This window comes from Gavia stellata, chromosome 11 (genome assembly GCF_030936135.1).
Source record: "Gavia stellata isolate bGavSte3 chromosome 11, bGavSte3.hap2, whole genome shotgun sequence".
In the NCBI taxonomy this organism is placed as follows: Eukaryota; Metazoa; Chordata; class Aves; order Gaviiformes; family Gaviidae; genus Gavia; species Gavia stellata.
Genome location: NC_082604.1, coordinates 28,355,648 through 28,378,944, shown reverse-complemented (window position 1 = coordinate 28,378,944; position 23,297 = coordinate 28,355,648). Strand labels below are relative to the sequence as shown.

The 23,297-nt window shown below is 42.2% G+C and overlaps 1 protein-coding gene across 1 annotated transcript; it reads right to left on the bottom strand.

Annotated features, from left to right (window-relative positions):
- Positions 1-1,045: 1,045 nt before the first annotated feature.
- LOC104250511 (ovocalyxin-32) lies at positions 1,046-12,817 on the bottom strand. Its single transcript, XM_059822917.1, has 6 exons — positions 12,587-12,817; positions 5,571-5,633; positions 4,470-4,644; positions 3,631-3,767; positions 2,725-2,787; positions 1,046-2,622 (listed from the first exon to the last, which is right to left on the bottom strand). The coding sequence occupies exons 1-6, from the start codon at positions 12,815-12,817 to the stop codon at positions 2,464-2,466; spliced, it is 828 nt and encodes a 275-aa protein (XP_059678900.1). The 3' UTR covers positions 1,046-2,463.
- Between the last annotated feature and the right edge of the window lie 10,480 nt (positions 12,818-23,297).

Here is a 23,297-nt window from a genome sequence, read left to right as displayed (position 1 = left end):
TACCAAAATTCAAAGATGTCTTATAAAAGCTGTCTGAATGCAAGAAATAAATGGGGTGGTTATTATTTTATTTCTATTTACAGCTTTTGTATTATGCTTATTAGAGGCCAGAGGTGATGTGAGTCCCTGGCTAATAGGTTCTGCCAGGTGTGTGCTGGTTCTCCACCAATCTAGGGCAGCCGACGAGGGCACGACCTCGGGCGGGGAGAGCTGGGGCACAGCCGCGTCTGCCGAACTTCAGTGCGAGGGAGAAGATCTGTGGCTGGGGGAAGGCTCGTGGATAGTGGGGGACAGCAGAAGGACAGAAGCACTAGCAAGAGCCTAATTTTGGGGCGCCCTGCTTTTTGTGTCCTTGTGCGTGGTGGGTTTTTTCTTCTTTCATCAGATTTTAGATAGTGCTCGTGGTATATCTGACTTAGTTGACCTCTTCCTAGCAGCAAAGGTGGAAGAGAACTATTCCTCTTCTCTTGTACATACAACCTCTCACAGATAGGCTCTGCACGTGGTTTTTTTAGCGTAAAGAATTCACTGTGAACCCGTCTGAGCCTTGACTCGGATAATGCCTATGTTAATGTAACCAAGAGTTTTGCCTGAGTAAAAACTGCGTGATTTTAGGTTCTGATCCGCTGACTGAAATCTTGGCCCTGAAGAAGCTGGTGGAAATTCTGCCTTTGAATTCCAACAGGTTTGCTACTTGTCCAGAAGTTACTGTTGTGCAGTTTCTTAACCAATGTAAGTTTGTGCTGCTTATTAGTAGTCAAAGTCCCACTGATCTGGCCAGTTGGAAGTGCCTGATCCTCTGTCTAGGTCTGGAGAGCAGTGGCAAAAACAAGGTGAGGAAACTAAGCTTGTGGTTAAGTGCACTGCTCGAGTAGAGCTCCAAAATGCAAAATCCATGCTATTTTCTTGTTTGAATTCTAAAAAATATTTTCATCACCAATTTCTTTAAGAAGTGTTGCCATTATAAGCTCTGATTTCATGCTTCTGATGATGAGAAATGTTTTTCCAGCCCAAAAGAAAACACCAAGAGTATGTGAAATGCTGCTTCACTGAATTTATTGTAATGCCTATTACGTGCTGATATAAAAAGCTTCAGTCAGTAAAAGTATATCAGACTCGAATACACTTGTGTGAAATGCCTGAATTTGGGGGGATAACAGATCACCCAGCCTAAATATCCCCCAGTGGGGGCTTTCATGTTGAATACCTTAATCATCATTACCGATTATAGATCAATGATAGCGCGATATACCACAAGTTACAAAGAACATAGCCACCCCAGAGGGCAGAGCCCATCGCCTGTTTTCCTAAGGAAGGTGTACTTATTGATAAGGAGTTCATTTAAGCTGGCAGGAATCTTGCTAATGGTGAGGAAAAAATGCCAAACTTGAGACAGTGTGGCACAATCTCGGAGAACAAGGGCGGGACAATGGGTCTGCTGCAAACCGAAATGGAGAATTGGGTGTGAAAGGACAAAACCATGTTCTTGCAGTAGGACTTTGTTGTGTTTAGGACGGGTACAAGACATGGCAGTCATTAATATAAGAGCTGTTTGACGGGGAATTCTGGCAGCAGGCTGTTCCCCACCAAACCCAAATGTGGAAACTCATCTGTACAGAGCCTTCCTGTCTTTGCAGTTCTGTCTGGTTTCGTTCAAGGTAAAATAGCAACAACTGTGTTGTACTGTAAATAGACAACGTCCTCCATTTCCGGCTGACAGACGCTGCCTTGCAGTGTTCTGGACTGGTGACAGATGCGGGGAGACGACAAAACATGTTTTCCTTACATCAATATTTTCTGAGTTGCCTTGGCAAATACGAGAGAAGAAACTTATTTTTATGTAATCTCACACTGCAGGGAACGGCAGTGCGTCAGCGGGACTAGGGCCGTGCAGATTCTGGTTACCGGCATCCGTAGGGCCTTGCAGGGAGACATTTCGCTGCCTACGCTCATCTGCATCCTTTTAAAAAAGGCCAGACGCTGGGAGAAGATGGAAAGCTGGGGTCCAACAGCAGCATCGTGAAAGAAAACCCAACCTTGACCCTGCGTAACGGTATTTGTTTTATTGGAGATGTAAGTTAAAAATCAGCATGTGTCTATCCCAAAAAAAAGGAAAAAAAAATTAGTAGACAAATATTTCTTAGTGACAGATTAACACTTTTCTCAAGATTTTCATCCAAATATATTAACTTTGTTTACAAACTGTGTTACTCTAAGTAACAGTAAGTTTGTGACATAAAATCAGCTTGTGTGTGTATATATGTAGTAGCAAAGTTTTTAGGTAGAACTAGAACATGAGTCTTGCAGCTTAAGAAACTATAGGAATTAATTCCAGAACAAAACAGACTAGTGAAAGCATTCAAATTCACTGTTCGACTTGTATAGACAAATTGTCACAACTCCAGGTCTCTTAACCCAAGGATTTTCTCATTTAATACACATACATAAAGCTGATGATCTTTTTTAAAAATTTGCTCCCCTTTCATGTAAAATCCCAGCAGCTGATCCTGATTCCATTCCAGATCCATCTTCGAGCCCCTGATTCTCTGAAGCACAGAAGTATTTCACTTTCAGAGGGTGACCAGGAAGCCAAGTGAGGCGCATGTGACAGGAAATAATTTCCTGGAGAACAGATTTAAAAATTTTAAAAATACACTTCTTTTATGATCTTTATACTGTTCCTCTGTTGATGAAAGGAGGTATTACATGCATATGCTTTCTTACCTGTGTTGGAATTTCATGGAGTAGGACAGTGTAGTCAAACTCAATAAAGTCATCTTTCCTTACCTGGGCATGTATCAAAGAGAAAAAAAATGATCAAGAACCCAAGTTATATTGTTGAAGTTTAGAGTCTACTCTGATTTACTTGGCTGCATTTAGCTTACTTAGGGAGCGAGATGAACAGGGCTCGAGATGGCTGTGGGTCTTTGGCTGGAGCAAGACAGGTTTTGTATGTGGAAAGATGGGGAATTAGGAGCACTGCCTGCATAAAAGCTTCGAAGGCGCTAACTGCAGCATGGCTCTGCAGTCTGACTGTTCTCTGACATGAAACTAGGCTGACTCAGACACTCATTAATTGAGTTTAACCCTCAAATAAATTTGAGAATCTTACCCGACTATTAATTTCTCCTTCAGAGAAATCTCATTCTGAGTAAATGGGGAGTAAAAACCGATCACAGATGACTGAGGGAAACAAAGCTTTGGGAACTCCTATTCTATATGCTGCAGGTATAAGATTGGTTCCCCAGAGAGTGTATGTCAGGTACTAGACTGATGCTACCTTTGAGCTTGGCTAGGAGGGCAAAGAGTACTAGGAGCGACTTAGAATGGGGCTGATGAACTGCAGGACCATATGTTCAAATCTCTTGATTAAACCTGCAGAAGCCAACAGATCCACTCGTGCAAACAAGGAAAAACAAACTTTGTCCAAATTAGTAAAATTTTTTGACCAAAACCTGGACAAAATACTTGTCGAGAGGTAGAGATACTTGTATGGAGAAGACACGGGGATTTCGGGAGAATCACACCCGTTACAGAGAGCGTGAGCTGTTGATGGTTGTTTTATTCTCTGCTGCTTGGTAGACTCTGTTAGCTCCTGTAACGCAGACGTGTAATTTCCACTTCACTTACCCACTGCTTCACAGACTTGACTTGTGCCATGAAGTAACCCAAGCTCTCCGTTGACTTTTCCCACATGATGTAACTGCTGCCAGCAACAGCCAGAGCCCACACTGGCTCCAGGGCAGGTTCAATATTGCCATAGCTGTCTGCAAGGGAGAAAGAGAGCAATGTAAAAATAATTAATTCTGGCTGTTCAGCAGAAAAAGGGTAAACAGCAGAACACTTTTGCCTGGTGTAGCACTATTCCTGGGAAGTGACTCTTCCCTCAGACGTGTTACAGTCTTGAACAGGGAGGAGAACGATACTAAACCTGCAGTCACAATAAAAGTGTGAAAGCGTGATGGAACTGAAATTGCCAGGAGACGCTATTCGCAGGGTCCTCACAGGGAGGTGAGAAACCCAATATCCACGACAATGGAGGTCCTTACCTAGCCGGGAGGAAAAGAGGGACCAGGGCACCCTGTTTCCAGGATGGAAAAATTCTGTTAGTCATCCCTTGTGAACATCCACCCGCAGCTGGGAAGGTGTGTGGGTTGAGGCAGTTGTTATTACTTCAGGACGTTTTGTGTTTACTTGAATATAAAATTGCATAGGCTTGTTTTAAAATCCAAAACACCTTCAACACCTGTGTTGACTACTGTTATTGCTAAAATGCAGCAGGGTTTTTTTCTCCCCAAGAACTGCTGGCAAGGTGGAATTGTTTTGATAGTTAGCTCTATGGTTTTAGGGTGCTACTGTAAATATATGTGTCTGCTTTTTAAAATGCAGGTACATTTGCTTATGTTCTTAAAAGTGCCCAGACTCTTTGAGAGAAAATGAAATACAATTGATTACTTGGAGGAGTATACCTGGAATATTGTTTCCAATTATTGGTTTGGTTTGATGCCTAATTTTTTGGTAAAGTCTGTTGTCCTCTTCTTGGATTTGCTTCTGGTCTTTGGTATGAATGCACTTGATATTGACAACGGGCGGAGACTTTGTCTTTGGATACAACACTGTAGCAAGGCAGCTCCCGGCATTTTCCTGTAAAAGTAGAATTTAAAAGTGTTATCTTTAATGAAGATTTTATTTACCAGCAACACATTCTTCAAAAAAAGCTCTTGGTATTAACATGTGAGGTATACATGTGGAGTACATATATGGCTTCATGAGATGCTTTGTATGAAGCTGTACAGCAGTCAAAAAAGGCTTTAGAAGGATATAAATTTTTTTCCAGAGAAGTAAATAGGTTAAAACCACAAGGGTAAAGTGATTTAACAGAATTTTTTAATTAAAGTGTGGCAGAAATGCACTAAATCGTCCTGGAAATATGTTTGAGAGTTCTCAAGAAATAACATTAATTGATAACAGGGACTTTCATTGTATGATACTTCAGCCTTGAAACCAAAATAATCTCATGCTTCATATTAAATTCTGAAAATAATTTGAATTTCGTAAAATGTGTGCGTAATGGAAAAGCAGATGCTTACAGTAAAATTGCTAATGACAACTGTCTGACAGAATGAATGGAGAGAGGGTGTTATAGTTAAAAAGAACACACAACTGTCAACTCTTGATTCTCATTTTGGTGTGTGGACACAGCAGGAGCCACAGTCAGATAATGAGGACCGTACTGTGACACTGAGTTTGGACCAAAGTTTCACTGAGGCGATTGGTTGCCTGATGTGACTCAAACGAGACAATCTCTTCAGGCACTGAGCAAAGTGGGTAGCTACGGTGCTCTGACCACGTGGACCCTGGTGGAGGCAGAGAACTGGTTAGATGAGATACTTGGGCGATGCTAAGAGTAAACCGTGCCCCGTGCGGGACAGGCAGATAGAAGCATAAAGGTAAGTCTTGCCATTTTGAAAGATCCATTTATGACAGCAATTAAATGTACCCTGTTTTGGAGATGTTGATGTTCATTTAACCAATGCTGACAGCGGAAACATGGAGAACCATAAACTCACCCTGCTTTTGTAGTCTTCGGTAGTGAACTGCAGATAATACTTGTGACCAGAGTCTGGGATGCTCTGGAAGAGAGAAGGATTCAGCCATCAGTGTAACTATAGCCTTACGTCCTGTAACTGGCTGAGGTGTGGCTGTCAGCGCTGAGGAGGGAAAACGAGGGCACCATGGCTACCTCATGGCCTTGTTGCATCAGGAAATCAATCCTGATGATGGAACATTGAGATGATCCTAGCAGCAAACACAAAGGGTCTTAACTACAACAACAATAAATAACCTTTATGTTAAGGGATGTTTTAAAGCCTTTCCTCACAGAGATAGGCAAGAAGAAAAATGCAGCTCGAAGTCCTTCACAGGACAGATTGATACTAAGTAACTTTAAAAATAATAAAATTACAAATCAGTGTTCAGCTTCCAAGGAGGTATTTTTTCACCGGCTATCAGAGTGCCCTTGAATATATATAAATGAATCAAATCTTGCTGACTGATTCACAGCTGAACAGGAATTACACAGGCTAATTTAATCTTAGGGATGCTAAATTTTCTAGTTTTTTTTTCTATTGTGACTGGAAAGAGACAAATTTCGCTACACAGCATGTCAGAGCAGGATTCTGATCTGTCTGCTCTCTTTTGCCCTGAAAATACCAGTCATTAAGTTACCCAATCAACTATCCAAGATTCCACTTGTTAAGGAAAAATAAAAGCATACTCCTTGCTGATGGGAAGCAGCCAGTAGCACCTCTTGTAGCACAAAACATCAGAAAAGCCTTAGAAATGTACACCTTTGAAATACGTCATTTCCTTGGATTTGGGGTTTCTTCGGTTTGTTTTGATGGTTCTTTTTCCTGTTGCTGATGGAAATGGTTCAGTTAAGAAATTTTATTTTTGGTGTGGGATATCACAGCCTGGCCCCAAGCATGCTGAAACAGAAACTAGCTTTTAATGTTGGCCATGAAAAATATTAATTACCCTGAAGGAGGATCAATGTCTCATTTAATAGCATAAGAGCAGAGCCTAATAAAAAGTGTTTGCATTATCTGCTCTTTACTTCATTAGTCAGTCTCATATTTTCCTCCCGCTTATATATTCACTTTTGAAATTTCTATATTTATTTTTGAGTGGGGAGTCTGAGTAACAAATAGTGTGGAAAACTTTCTATTTATTCTTTGTAAATGTAATTCTTTGTAAAATGACATTAAGTGTTGTTCAACTGTTTGCTACATTTCCAAGCCTTTCCTTTGATTAAATCAGCCAGAAATAAATGAAAGAAAATAAGTCTTTTTGTATGCTATACTGTGATTTATTAGAGGAGCTTTCCGAAATACAAGCCAAGTCACTTCTGTGTCTGAAAGTTTGTTTCTTTTGTGTATATTACCTGGTTTAGTAAGAGGCATTCTCCCTTCTTACAAACCTTTTCTTGCTTCCATTTGCTGCTGGCGTAGGATATATTGTTACATAGGTTTTCCTTTGTGCGGCATGTGTGAAGTAGCGTGAAGAAAATGCATTTTACTGGAGCATGCAAGCTGCATTTTAAAGTGTACATTTAAGTCAAATTGCTGTATTCCAGCAACAGCACTGATTTGCTAGTCTTATCTGAAGAGTATTGTATTTTAAAAACCAAATAAACAGGAGGGGAATTTTGCCTGTTTGCACAATTGTGAAGATTAGAACCCAAAGCAAATGTGCACGTGTTTTATTTATCTAAACTTGGGCCTTTGTGTTCCCCTCATACTTTCTTCCAGGAAGCCGTTAATAGCATGGTGTTAGCAAAGTTCCATTCCCAGGGCAAGGCCATCAGCCCAGCACCTGCCTTTAGTACATACACGGATTTACACACTGCAGATAAAGAGGGCAGTTGGTTTAGTCACTTGCTCTACTTTGTAGAGCTTCAAGAGGGGATTTCATCAACGAGGCACGTCTGGAGCTGGACCCAGCTGACACCATGAAGGGAATGGAGAGAGGATGAGCTCAGACTTTTATAATCTCTTCTCTGCCTCCTCGTTTTCCCCTTCTCTCCTGCCCCCGTTTTGTGCATTGGCTACAGTGTCCTCAAAATGACGTAGACTGACATGAGCAGACACTCTTGGCATAGCAAAATGGTAAAAACTAGCTTTCTGAAATGCAGGTTTACAAAAGAATCAGTAATTTGTGGCACTGAAAGGTCTAATCTCTCACGATAATCACTGCAGTTAAGTCTAAGTTTCTAATTATTGTAAAGCTACCCAAGAGGTGTTACCGCTGTTGTTTCTAACATTCTTCATTTGATCAAGTATGGGTGTTTTTTAAGCACAGTGACCTAGGCTTATTCCTTTTCTTGTCATCACTACCACAGATGAGAGAATCTGAAATAGAGTCGGTGGGACTACAACACTTCTGAAGCAGGAGAAGCTTAGCTCTGATGTAACGGATGATAGCGGATGGTGTTTCCTGCTCAACATTTTCCTCAAGGGGCACAGTACAGCAGCCTGCTGTGCACTCCCAGTTACAACATCAGGGTCTCAAAGTCTGTAACAGAAGCTCTTTTATAGTTAAGCCGGATCTTTTCTGTCCAGCGTATTTGGTCACTTAAAATACGTTCAACTATTCTTCCAATATTATTTGTTCTTGCATTGGTGTCACCTGTTCTGTCTGCTAAAGAAAAAATTGTTTTTACAGCTGTGATAACTTTGAGAATAGTAATCAGATTCTGACAAAATATCTCAGCAGTTTCATCGCATTTGCTTGATATCAAGCACTAATGAAGAAAACAAAATCAATTGAAACTTTTTATTAACTAATTATTCAGCCTCTGATTCTTCTCAATAGAAGGATATAAAGAAGCTTCATGACTAATGACCTGGTAAATATTGTCTTTAAAAAGAATACGTAATTCTGTGCTTATATGGTTTTTAAAAAGAGATTCTCTTTTCATTTGCAACAACTCTACCATAGCAGCACTACTCACCTAGAAAGCTTTCAAGGGGCGCTACACAGCTAAAATACATATTCAATCTGGGTATGCATACCAGAGAGCTTCTTTGATCTTACCAGGGAGAGGGAGAAGGTACATGTGGCATGAAATAATTTTAACTTTTACAAAAGTATTTCTAGTCTTGAAGAAAACCATCACTTCTATTTCCACTATTATTTTCCACTATTATCCCAAAATGCATCAGTGTAAACCATCACATAATACGAGTTAAATCAGAGCTCAGGAATATTTGACATCACACAATGATGGCTGGCTGAAAGCAGCCAAAGATAAAAGTGTCCAAAAGAGAAGAAAACAAGTGAGTAATTCATTTTTCCACTGAATATCTGGGTCACGGGATTGTTTTACTTCTGGGCTCAAAATTATTGCAACCGTTATGACAGATTTTTAGTACTGTAAAGGCCAGAATGGCAATTTAAGAGCGGTTTCATTCCAGGTCCCAAAGGAGGCGGTTTTGCAGTTGGTTCACACTGCTCTGTCTCCCCACTGGCACGGAAAAGGGTCATCCCTCTCTCGCCCCTTGCCGCAGGTTTCTATCTCTTCTCCTGCGTGTTTCCCCACCAGCATTTCTTCCCTGGCACCAGTTTTGGGTCGCTGGATCAGAGGGCTGACCTGATCACTAAGCATGGAGAAGCCAGCACTGCTGAGAGAGGAGCGAGAGACGTGTCCTTTGGGGTCTTGCCTCGGGGGATTCCCACCTCGAAGCCCTGCCACGGTCCCTGCAAGCCAGCTTGGGTGGCCCGTGGCTTCTGGAGATGTCTGATCCACAAGCAGCCAGGTACGTGCTCAGGCTGCCCCAGGCAGGAGGGAAAAGCCAGCAGAGGTGGCTATTTTCTCTACCTCTCTGCAGCTAGCTTGCCCTAGACAATTTACCTACCCTGCCACTGAATCTACCTTTCTCACCCTAACACTGGGTCCTGACTGTTGGAAATAAGTAGAAATCTTTTAACTGACTTCTAATATTAGGACCATAGTCCTGATATTGCTCTGTTCTGTGTCATGATGAGCTTGTGAAGAGAAATCTCCATCTGTAAAATTGTATTTTGTAGTCCAATTGAAGCAAATGTTGCCGTTTAGCCAAGAGATTACCTAGCTTTACCTTTAGACTTCACCTCCTGGTTCACCTTCCTACTGCTCAGTTATGATTCCCAGGACAGCTCAGTATGGAAGACTGCTACTTCAGTGTTTTGAAAGTTTCTCTCTTGAATTCTAGGCTCTTCAGCTGCCACACACTAATGCTTCTCTTCTCAAAAATGCATTTTAAAGTGCAGCTGTCAACAATTCCATGAGATGCATGCTGCTGTTTCCTAGGAGATACTTAAGAAAACCCCACATCAATGAGAAGGGACAACAAAAAGAAAAGTGCAGCCAATGGTAAGGAAGGAATTATTGTATGTTTGGCATATCTCTACTATTTGTTGCTAGGAGAGAAAAGCACTGAAGTCTCATTTTACCTGAACTTGAAAAATCCTTCACATCTAACAGAGTTACCATACTGGTGACTGTCTCCAGTCCTGTTTCTAATTACCACAATTTCACTGGCTAGTGATGTTAGTTTTAAAATACAGTGCTCATGATTAAATTCCCTGATAAAAGTATCCTATTTTTAATAGATCCAGTAATACACTAACCAATAGGCAACTAGCCTTCATAAAAAAAATTAAAAGAACAAAACCCAACCAACCAAACAAAACCCCCCAAACCCCAACATTTCTGTCTCTTGCATTCACATAATATAGCACATTCCTTCCAGGAAATTCTTTTCATTTTTTTACAGTGGAGGACAGGAAAGAAGGAAGTGACCATGTCTAGTACATTTCTACTCTTGTTTTCACAGAGTGTGCAAAGAAAAAGGGAAATAAACTGCAGAAAGGGGTTACAGCAAACTCCTACAGCATCAGTACTGTGAGGAAATAATGAGGCATTTCACTTCTCTATAATGAACCCATTTTTTTCTTTCCTATATTAAAAGGTAGGTGGCTGACAGTGGGTGGAAAAAGTCCCTTGCCCTCCCCACAACCAAAACTACCTTGCAAGTATTCAGTTATGCTGGGGTTGGAAACAGGATCTGCACCAACCCCTTACTTCTGATACATCTCTACTAGAGAAGTGCACTGCTTCCAGCAGCACATGCTGCTCCCAGAGGCCATGCTGGTGTGCTTAAAAGGGGCACAAGCATTTGTATATGTAAATATATACATATGCACACTACTCAGTAAAGTGCCCAGTAAATATAGAAGGAGCACTTGTACATTTCAAGAGAAGTATCAAACATCAGTAAATTCCTGTCATAGGTGTCTGCAGCAACTTCATAAGAAGAATGAAATGTCACACTAGCATGTCCAGGCTCAGCACCTATTAAGCTCTATGTTTAATGACATGTTTGCGAATGATGATAACAGTTACCTAAAGGGTATGGTCTCAGATAAATCTATAGCAGGACATTGTGTTTGCATTCCCGGACAGGTAGCACAACTAATGCTGTCTTTCAGCCTTGCGTTATACGAAGTAATACACAAATTCTGAATTGTTATGCAGTAATTTGTGTTTTGTCAAATTTAATTGGAAATTATTCTGGTCTGTTAAATATTGTGTGCAACTCAGGCTTCAAATAGTTTTGGAACCACTGTCAACTGGGATTTATGTGAAAGATTGAAGCTCAAGTTCAATGTCGTAAGGACCGCAATAGTACGTCCTAAGTGCTTTAGGCCGGCTTGGAACTTCTTTCTTGAAAGGGAAGATTTTTACACTACACCATCTTATTCTCAGTTTTAGGAGCGATGGCCTGAGTTGAACAAGCCGTGCAGATGCTGAAGGACAAATGTTGTAAGATCTCCTTTTCAGATACCGGGGCCATGAAAAGGATCCAGTGGAATCCAGTGCTGCATTTGGCACTTCAGACTGGGAATCCAAAACAACCAACTTTAAGGAGCTGCCCAGCACTAGCCTGGAGAGAAAGACTAGATGAGAGGGCTGGTTTTAAATCCCATCCACTGCAATAGCTTAGACCCTCCTCAGCTCTCCAGGAAGGTAGTGGTTTCCTTCCAGGATCCACCGCCTTGGACAAATGTTCCCCGGAAGTTTTTGCCCGTTCTCTTACTTTCAGAAACAGAGTAAGCTGTAAAAAAAACCAAACCCAAAACCCAGAAAACAGCCAAACCTGTGGCCAAAGGAAGAGAAGGCTGAGTGGCAGGTGCTTGCGGGCAGCGGCGGGGGCCCTGGCAGTCGGGGCGGGCTGTGGAACCTAGGCAGGCAGGGTGTGGGTACACCAGGCGTGTCCTGGGCACCGCCTTGAGCATCCCTGACAAGCTCTCCGTTAAGTGAAAGCTCTGTCCCTGTAGCTGCTCCTATCTAGGATGCCCACCCCTTTCTGTCACCTCGGTTTGACATGTTTTTTGGAAGAAAAAGGCATGTTTTCTGATGAGAACTGCATTGCCTTTAGTTGAAGCTCTTGGTCTCCAGAGATAGAAAGCCAAGTCCTTTCTGTCCCTGCTCACACAAAGTAGATGGTCGCTCCAGAAGCGGGTCTGCTGAAGATGTTTCCTTACCAAGCTGTTTTCTTTCCATCATGCGCCCGCCGCGTGCCTCGGTTTCCTCTTTCCCTCATCTGTGCTATGCTGCTTCTGATTCCAGGACAGGGCACTGGGAGCAACCTCAACCACCATATGGGGCACAATGGGCTTCGATTTGGGGGCTCTTTAAGTCATGAATAAGTTAGTGACCTTTCGAGGTGGACCCTCACTCCCCTCTGAGGGGACCCGGCTGCCCCGAGCGCCCTGAGGGAAGGGGCGGCGGGACAGCGGCGCCCTGAGGGAGGCGGGAAGGCGCCCGCTGCCCAGCGCGGGGCCGCGCTACCTCAGGCCGGCTCGGCTCCGCGCCACTGCCCCACTCTTTCATTATAATAATTATTGCTAATTGTGCTTTCCCCAGCGTCACTTTAAAGACGGCGCCTGCCCGCCCGGGGAGCCCCCCCGCCCGCCCCGCGCTCCTCCGGAGCCGCAGCCACCCCGATTCCCGCCGCGCCCTGCCCCGCCGGCTTCCCCCTACCTTCACGGTGGCCTTGCGGACCTGCCCCAGCGCCTGCAGCGCGCCGGGGGACGCCGCCTGGAAGTTGAGGTAGTGCAGTGCCACCCGCGCCGCCCCCGCGGCCAGGCGGCTGCTGGGGTCCAGCTCCCGCTCGGCGCCCCGCGCCGCGGCCGCCGGCAGCAGCGGCGCGCTGAGGCGGAGGAGGAGGAGGAGGAGGAAGGCGGCGGACGGCGCGGCGCTGAGCCCCTGCATGCTGCTGAGGGACGGCGGGTGACCGGGGCGGCTCCGCACTGAGGCGGGCTCCGCCGAGGGCCGGTACTAATAGCGGGGGGCCCGGCCCGCTGCCTCCCGCCCTCCCTCCGCCCGCTGTCAGTGCCGGGAAGCGCTCGGGGAAACTCCGGTCTCTTCGGCTACTCCCCTTCCCCTCATCCCTCCCACCTGCTTCAGCCCGGCCGGGGGGCTTGAGGGGGAACGGGGGTTGTCTGAGGGGAGCCTCAGGCCCCCCGGCCCCCCTCAGACAGCCCCGGCCCCCTCAGCCATGAGGGGTGCCTGTGTGAGGTGGGAGACCGCCGCTCTGAGACAGATGTGCCATCATAGTAAGGTGTATCAGAACAAATACAGGTAATTATGTGGAAAAAACCATTTATCTCCCTCTCAGCGTCACGGCAACTCAACGCTTCCCAGAACTAAACAGGCTCGCTTAGAGAGAGACAAACTTTCCCTGAGACACAGCTGAAATATTCCAAAAATTATGCCCAAGAAGCAGAAGGAAGCATTCCTCCCTGCAATAAATCTCACCAAGTGAATTTTCTGGAACTGGTATGGTCCTATCTCTTGTAGCGTGAGGAAAATGAACTGAGACAGCAGCCCGGCAGCCAGATTCCCTTCAGATGGTTTTTCGGACGCAAGTGGGCTTGCTGCCTGGCTACTCCTGGAAGCGTCACGTTCGGAGAGACTGAATGTGGTATAACGTAAAAGACTGCAATACTTCCTGGGTTAAAAATGCTGTTTTTTTAATGACCTACTCCATTACCATTCGAGCAGATGGGTATTAGTATGCACAGCTGGGAATCTATTTTTTATGCTTTTGCATGTGTATTGGGGCATGCTTCTGGGCTGGGACACCAAGGAAGTGAATCTGGACTGGTTAAAGACTCAGACTGCCTCTCATGGAGCATTAAGTTGCCTTTATTACTGTAACACTTTTTCATAGAACTTGAAATCCAGTATTTTTGAGGCTTTCCTAATTGAGGGAGAGAATTATTACAGTAAAGGCATAATAACATTCTTTATTACACCATTTTCTGTGCCACCCAACTCATTTAATTGCCCTGACTTTGTTGGTGATTATGATTTTCCTTCCTGAAATACTTTCAATAAATAATAGTTTGTATCTTCACATTCTCTCGCATGCTCTTTTCTTTCCTTCTGCTGGGGTAGCAGATGCAAACGTGGTTCCTTCCTTTCTTCTTACCTTCCCAGAAACCCTGTGCCATTTCTGTTTTGTCCCTTCTGCAGCTTTCTTGATTCCTTTTTGTGTCTTGTTAACAAATCCGTTGTTACAAGTTCTTTGTAACAAGTTCTCAAGTACCTCAAGAGAAATGGGCTGTGTTTTGGGTGAAAATGTTAGACAAAGACAGCTGTATCGGGTCGGGCCAAGAGCTCATCTAGCTCAGTATCCTTTGACAGCGCCTGTAGTCCTACCCTAGCCTGATGGTTTTTTTTCTGTAATACGCTACGATAAGTTCCAGACAGAAGTACAAACGCCTTCTTTTCCCATCTCCTTCTTTGTCATTATTTAGCTTTCTCTTTTCATCCCCCGAGAGTCTGCGTAACGTGTGTGGCAGTTTCCTCCAGGACTTGTATTAGGAAAAAAAAAAGTTTGTTCTCTGATACCAATTGTACTAGAAGACGGTAAAGTTTTAGTAAATTCAGGCAATTTCAGTAAGTTCAGCATCCAAGAGAAAGTCTGCAGCTATGCAGTTTGGAGTTTTTGCCTTCAGTCTTAATTGACACTGTCAATAACTTACGCAGCAAATTAAGTTTCTTTTATCTGGTTTAGGGGCCAAACTTCTCTGCGTCTGAGTTATATCGCATATAGAAAGGTTAGTTTTTGATTAATTGACATCTCTCCCAGTTTTACAATGCACTTCTTTACTTAACATCGTATCTGGACTCACACAGCTGCTTATTAGAGGGTAATGGCATTTTTCATATATTTTTTGGGGCAAGTGTTTATAAAATTTTGCAGAGGGATCAGGCTAATTTTTTCCTTATTGGGACACTTGCCATGTTTGTCTCCAATATTTTCTGTTTAGCTGGAAGAAACCAAGATCCAGTCTTTTCTCATTCATCCTCACGGCGACGACAGCTCCGATGTTACTTTTAAAATGAAATACAAAGCGTGATTCTCCTTAGCTAACACTGGAGGGGTTGGAGCAGCGCCAATTGTTTCCTGATGCTACCAGTTCGCTTCATGCACTTCGTTTCTGACAGCAGCGCTCTGGAGGTAGGACGAGCAGCTGGGGACATCGTGGGAGCGGAGGAAGCACAGGCCATGGAAGGGCAAGCAGCGAGGTGAAGCAGGGATCTGGTGAGAAAAGCTTTGGTGCAGGACGCGTGGCAGAGGGTGGGGAGGGAGAAGGCGAGGATGCGAGGGGCAATAGCTTCTCCAGCTCACGAGATTACCACACTCATGTGCTGCAGCTGTCCCTCGTCAAGGGAAGAAGTTAAAACCACCCTGCACAGAGGTTTCATGCTCAGGGGTTTGATGTCTTAGATTTTGTGGGAGTTCAGAGAGGTGAGAGCTTGTATATCTAGCTCTTTGTCACTCGTGCTGGCAAAGCCTGCAAAACCCTGATGTCTCAGTACTGAGCCATGAGGGTCTGACCCATCCATGACTTCCTATGTACTTCCTTTTCCCTCTTAGGTTCTCCTCCTTTTCCTGCTTTCTCGGTCAGCATCACTGCCAGTGATATGGTTGTTTCCTTCCTCCCGAGTGCAACAAAGAGGCTGTGAGTAACCGAGACCCGAGGGTCAGTATGACAAGGACAGACTACCTGTATCAGAAAGCAGGGACAGGAGGAATTTCCATGGCAATTTCCTAAATTGCTGTAGAAATTATATTGCTATAATTTGCTGTTGATCAAATATGACTCTGAATTTACAAAGCATTTTGAGGTGGGAAAATAAAAGTTCAGCTGCTGAACGAGTCCAGGTCAGGGCTGGGGGGATGTTCCTAAATATGTACAAAACCAGGCATCTGCTCCTTCCACAACATTTAGAAAACTTATTTGTTTTAAGCCCGGATTTTATGCGGCCCTTAAAAGCTGAAAGTGCATCATCTAACAACCAGGCCTCAAGCTAGGCTCTGCTTATTTGCTTCAGGCTTTTTGGTGACAGTAAAAACGAAGCTCTGTAGCATATAACATCTGAACAAAAGGAACCAGAGTGAGTGATCTAACTTGAAGTGACATATATATTCTAGTTAGCTAGAATGCGGTGCATGTAGGTTTTGTCCGTCTGTAATATCTATTTACCTCTCATCCCAGTTAACTTGGTCCAGACTCAAAGATGACGGTGGTGGTGTAAGTTACATGTTAATAAGCCTCTCTTATGCTTCCTTTCTCTGTTCTTCTTTAACAAACTGTACATTATGGCAAATTTCCCAACATTAGCATTGTGCGGTGGTTTGCATCATGCTTATGGTCACATCTGACTTGGACCCTTTAGAAATGGAAATGAGGGTTGTTTCAGGCAGCTGGTCTAAAAAGCGTTCTGAGGTTTTCATTTTCTTACCATCTTCTTTCATACATCAAATGCTTGTTTAGAGGCCAGTTATTCCTAATTTGTTTCATATTTGAAGACTATTTCTATATCCTTTGTAACCATTTTACAACAGACCTCACTGGCTTCTAATCACTAACAGATGACTGTAATATAATACAATGAATTTGGACAAACTTCAGTTTATTTTGTTTTGCAACTTTTCCAGTTCTAACTTCAGCATCTTGCTGTAGTTAAAAACAAGCTCTGTTACTTGATTTTAAGTGAATTGTTTATGGCTTTTTTTTCCCCTCCGTCAATAATTATGGCTTGATTTTATTCCCAATTATTAATCACAAGAGCTTATTTTCTGTGTAATTAGTCTCCAAATTTTTTGCTGGATAAATCAAGCTTGGAATAAGTGATCTTCTAATGCATTGCTGGGCTGACCTTGCCTGTGGTTACACATAGGCATAAAAATATGCGTGTTGTTTTTAGCATGGCTCATTTTTTTTCAGGGAAATTTGCTTCTGAAGGCTTCCGACTATTTTTAAATCTTTCTGGTTATGGATAAGATTTTTCTTTTAAAAGACAAACGTATGTGTTCAGTGGCAGCAGCAACATATGCCATTCTTGCACACCCAGGTCACAGAATTTTCCTCATGGATTTTATATATGTCACTCAACACAGGCTGTGTTTCCCACAGGTGTTAGTGCTCAAAATCTATGATACATTGCATTTTTACAAAAGGGCAGGCTACATTAAAGCCAAAAAGAATTCACCTATACTTTGAGTGAGTGTACAACAGACAAGTTTTCTAAAAACCTATGGATAATACGTGTCATTTGGCCTATGGGGAAGTTTGCTGTGTAGTTCTGTAGGGAACTAATAGAAAAATAAACAAGAAAAGAGAAAGCAGTTGAAGCCAATAAACCTCCCTGTGACATGAATTACCTTCAAGGCCTTTGACTTGGTCTCCTGTTAAACTTATGGGATTGATTTTGACCAGAATTGTTAGAGCCAGGAAATGCAGAACAGTGAAAGGACTTGAAAGCCATCATTTAAATGCAAGTTACTTGGGTCAGTACAAGAATACCACTTGATGTGTAAGGGACTGCGACACCTATGTCAGTCAAGAAGGTCTAGTAAGCCCTTCTGGCCAAAAACCTGCAAATTGATTGATGCCATCTGTTTCCATTATTTCGTATATTTTTATATTGCTTTTAAAGCACATGCCAACATCCCATAAAAGTGAAACGGTCGCGAGCAAGCTTCAGAGTTCTCTTTTAACCGCCCCTGTGCTGTTGGCAAACCTTTCCAGTGAACTATCCATCAGGACTTCTGGTCTTGTTGCTTGGAGGCTCCTCCAGTTCAGAAGCGATGTTTGATGGTGTAAATCACCTTTAATCTCCCATTGTACTCTCTCTCCCTAAGGTGTTTGAAGCCACGCGGCATTTCTTTCAATCTACTGTGGCTTTAGAGTATCAAGTCAATTCCTTTTACAGTGTGACACATGTAAGTGCAGAAAAACCTTTGTGAACCTAGTGAAACAGAGAAGCACAGAAATTCTCAAGCACATGAGCATTTACAGTATCCTCTTTTATTGTACTTCCCCAAATATGAACAGCGGTCGCAGTGTAAATGTGCTAGCATCAATTCTGGTAACACAAAGCACGTGCAGTTTGGATACTCTCTTTAATGGTGGTATCGTATGTACCTGGGGAATTCAGCTTGAAACTGTGTGTCACTCCACCACATCTTTAACCGTTTCAGCTGACTAATGCAATACACTACACCGATTTTTTTGGGTTTTCTCGAGGGTGTATTTCATAATAGGACCACATTTAAAGTCATCTGCCTTGGGGAATAGTCACAAAGCTAAGATTTACTGCATTTACAGCTATTTTTTAGCTTCTTAACCTTTATCAAGGGTGCAATACTGACGCCACACATGTTGCGGTGCCAGCACCTCTGGAGTCTGGCAGAAAAGTGAGCACTCGATGGGTCAGCGTGAAAGGTTTGGAGGGTATTTCTTGGGATGGACTTTGTTTGGGGGTTGGCGGGCTTGAGAAAAGAGATGGGCTCGTAGCAGATGGCTAAATTTAAGAAATAAATAATGGAATCAGAAATGATATCTTGCTAGGAAATTGGAATATATATGAAATGACCTAAACCCAAGAAAAGCGAAAGGCCATGTATTACAACCAGGGGGAGTAAATCATTGCAGATTTTTATCACTGTTATTCTAAGATTAAAAGGAGACACAGAACATTTTGTTAACCTATTTGGATAATTTTCTTTTGATTACGGAACAGGTATGGAACAGAGAAATCTTAGTTTATAGACTGGCCCCAGCAAACAAGTCCCTTACATGCCCAGTGCGATACAATCATACAGAGCCAAGAATAAACACAAGCAATAAATAATGCCTGTTAATAAACTGAAATCACAATTCTGCCTTGTAAAACTGTAATCCTGGACACATGCTCAGGCCCGTTTAAAAATAAATAGAAATTAGAGCAGCCATTTAGAGATGAAATGCTGATAGGAATACACACCTATTTGAGTATTTTGTACTACTGATGGCTGTCACAGAGGAGCTCAGCTGGAAGGTTGGGCAGAGCTGTGATGTTTGGTTAGGGTCTTGCCAGCCTTTGTACAGCTCTTGCAGCCATACTGCCTCTCCAGAGATGTTTGGGCAGTGCTCCAGGTCTCCAAAAGATAGGGTCTGAAAGGAAGCCTCTAATGCACTGTTCATATTAAATTCCTCCCAGCAGATCCAGAGGGATGCTAAGTCACGACCCCTCGCCCCACACACCAACTATTTTAATTTGTTTGAAGCTAACATTTACTTATAGCTGATAGCAATAAAAATCCCCTTGAAATACTGGCTTTTTCTGACACTGGTTTTATAAAGATTCAATGTATGTCATGGTTAAATAACTATTGCAACAGAACAATAATTTTTGAAGTGTTCAATTGCACAATGTTTAAACAAGGCATTAAATATTTGCACAATAAGAGAATGACGGCTCAGTTAGTGTTTTAAATAAGGTGGGGACAAATGAGTGAATTCTTACACTGAATTCCACAACATTGTATCCCAAACCATCTTTCTTGCAAGGTGACGTGTTTGAAAAGCTCCAGCAGCAGTAACAATTGAGAGGAAACACATTTTCCACATCTTGCTCACTGTATCCTCCCATTTGTCCTCTCTTTTGTGACCGCTGTTCTCTCCGTCCTTTGCAGCCACCATTTCCAGGGGCCTGCTCTCCCCAGGAGCCATGGGTGCCAAGGTGTAAGGTCCCTGGCTCGTACAACCGAAAGCCAAAACGGGCAGAATACTGGTAGAAGCACAGCCGGGGACAGTCCTGTGCTGTCACTCCTGAACAGACCGTTCTGGGCAGACAGACCTAACAGGTGATCCTAAGTTTTGGGTTTTTTTTCATAGTTTCTGACATCTCTCAGACAAAAGACGAAACACACACACAAAAATATTCCTCGTTGAAGAGTTCCCTTGATTAGCTAGGGATGTTATTTAGGCTGGAAAATCGGTAGAATTTATTGTTAATTCTCTGCTAAGAAGAAGTTTTGTCGCAGGGAGATGTTTCAGAGATGAACTGATTTATGTGTGGAATTTTATCTTCACATACTGAATTTTGTACTTACTTTTTTTAAGATTTGCTCAGAGTTAAATACTGTAATCTGTATTTATGTTAGTAGATATATTACCCAATTTTCAACTCACACCTATAAAATGGTGTGATGACAATTTGCAGGTGGCTAATTTTACTCTTCTGTAACACCAGATACAGTCCTGAAGCAGATTGGCCACCTTGGTAGCAATAAAGGCAGGTTACTCTTCAGGAGCTTCTAAAACCATCTCACACAACAAATCAAAATCCATATTATGTTTTTTTTTTCATTGCGAGGTTCATATTTGGTTATTGTAGATAATACTTATGTGACTTAAAAAATAAACTGGAACTATATTTTTACTCTGAGCATTAGATGAATATGGAATAAAATCACTAGAGCAATCGTCTCCAGTTCTTTAAGTAATTCATGTATATATGATCTCCTTTACGTACTAATGAATGGTTTGCTTTCTCAGCATGTCTCTCATTGTCAATGTCAGTTTTCTTATCATTGTTCCATCTCACGATAATCTCATTTTCTCAGTTCTGATTAGGAATAATTCCTCCTTTGTTCTTTTCTGCATCTTGTTCCCAGAACGTCTGAGAAAATTGTCTTTTTTTCTTGATTAGTCATACTGTTTTGACAAATACATACTCGTTTCCTCACGTATACGTATAAGAGCTATTGTGTTTATTTCTCCACATTGTGTACTTGGGCTCAATCAGCAGGATGATGATGGAGTCAAATGAAAACCTCTCTGTTAGGTTTAAGGATTAAAGAAAATATGGAGAAGTAACACCGTTTACAAAGCGCACACTTCAGCGCGGTACATGTGGTACTTTTCATGAGCGTTATAGTCACTGAAACACTGTTTATACTGAAAAAAATCCAAGTGACAACTGAAAGCTATGATCTCAGTGGCGGCTTTGATCCTGTAATAAGACCAACTAAAAGACTTTCAGCCGCTTAACGCTCAAGGAAAAAAACAATTTGTGAAGAATAGCAGAGGAGCACTAAACGGTAATTTTCAGCGACATTAATTCCAGTGGGAGAGACTAAAAGGAGAAAGTTCTTCAACCTTCATCGCCGTTAATTTTAAGTGAACTTGTGTAACCTGGCAAACTGCCATGCGCAGAATGCTGCACAACTGCATCATGCTGGAACAGGGAGTGAACTTGTGCGGTCACCCCTCACTACGTGCCGTTGTAAAAACAGGTTTTATGCGTTTGGTCAAAACTGCTGAAATAGGCATTGATGTTTAGTGTTTTTCCTTTATATTACGAGTTTCTATGAGAAACAGAGCAAATGGAAAATGGGAAATGTTTAATGGCATGTATAGTCTAAGCAGTAGTTCTGGTCTGGGAAAACAATTTTTTATCAGATTTTTTTTTTTTAAATGTACACCCTGGTCTCTAATTTTACACATCAGCAGATTGGTAGGTCAAGCCCTAAGCATTTTATGGATTGTTACTGATATTTTACTGATGGGGAATGTGATATCAAATCAGTTTCCCTGGAAATGATTGCTATATTAGTATAGATCAGGAGATGTTTATGCCCGGCTCCAGCACAAACCACAGACCTGGTTTTGGGGATTTTTGGGTTTTTTTGCATCTCTAGATCTAGACATAACGGCATTGAGCAGCCAGCGGGTTTCTCCTGCAATTCATAGAACACATTGTTTTTCACCTGGTGACCAGCTTTTCTAGCACTGTGTTTGTTATCACCAGCAAAACGCGTCTAACTCATTAGCTAAGCTTCTTCTGACAGGGAATACAATGTCATCTGGGAAATTATTCTGCTGTTTCAGTAAATCAAACTGAAATGTCAGGGATTCGGGTTTGATACCCTCCCAAGTCTTTAAGAAAATGCAGTTTATGGCAGAAACCAGATTAATATTTTATATGTTAGAGATGCAAATTTGACATTTTCTGCCGGCAGATCTCTGGTTCTCCTGCTGACACTAATACATTCACAACAAAAGCCTGCGATAGGGCAAGTTCTGATCAGAAGTTGTGTGCGATTCATCGAACAAAAATCTATGCCATTTTCCTCTTACGGGGGAGTTGCTTTTTAATGTCAGAGTGTCTGTGCTGAATGAATGTTAGCATGAGATGTGGGGTGTGGGTTACAATGCAAAAGTATGTTCATTTTTTAAAAGAAAAAATGCATTCACAATTGTGGAATTTTATTCTTCCTGATACCATTGTTATTATGTGTTGTTATTATAATGTGCTGAGGTATTTGTATCAACATCTCAGCTGAAATGATTTGCTGCCAGTTTAAAAGCCTGATGCTATAATCTTCTATTAGGTAGGACTGGGCTTCAGATCTGTAATACATTCATGAACAAAACATATTGCCACATGTATACAAAGCAAAAAAAAAAAGAAAAAAAATATAGACAGAGGTGTAACACACATCACTGAAGTATTGCTCTGAATATTGCGTTTAAGATTTCCTTCCTGAATCCCTGATCGCATCCACCCTTTCCTTTTGAAAGCATTTTTCATTGAGGGTGGTATTCCGTCCTTGGTCTTGTCCAAACAAACCTAGAAGATTTAAGGGAAATTATTGTGTAAAAGAAAAAGGGGGAGAACTTTTACTTTTTTGCTGTGTAAGACATGATGATTATTGCAGTTTTCCATGCAGATCGCTCAAACCTATATTGACATTTTGGTTTGACTTTTTTGAAACAGTCCTGGCTGGCCTTGCTTCCAAAGGTGAATGTGAAAAACAATAGCAGGGGAGCGAGTGCTGAGTGTATTTAAAGCACAATAATGGGAAATGTTGATGACCCCTCATTGCCACTGAGTCCTTTTCCTTTCCCTGGCAAAACCTATGGCTTGACCCCACCACTGCGCTACTGGCCTCTGGTTCCGTGAGTCTCTTCAATAAGGTAACTGTTGTCAATATTAAAAACATATATATTCTAGTGGTAACATTTTAAGGGTACAATGAAATCTCATCACACCACGACTAAGATAAACTTTTTTAATGCATGCCTAAGTTGCTGGTTATGACAGGGACACGCTAATTTTTAACAGCAGATTTCTCTCAGGAGTATCTTCCAGTTTAATTTCTAATAAATGCTTGGTTAAGTACTATTAATGCTCCCTTTGAATAAAAACATTGCTGATTGTATACACCTTGGATTTTTCCTCTTCACATTTTTGGGAAACAGGAGATTATGTTCAAGAAGTCTGCTATATATTGGCTTCTATACAATAATAAATCAATTTTAATAACTGGACTTTTGTACTGACCTGAGTTAAAGTGACAGTATTTTCCAAAGTCACTTGATGTAGCACAGCCATGATTTAAATC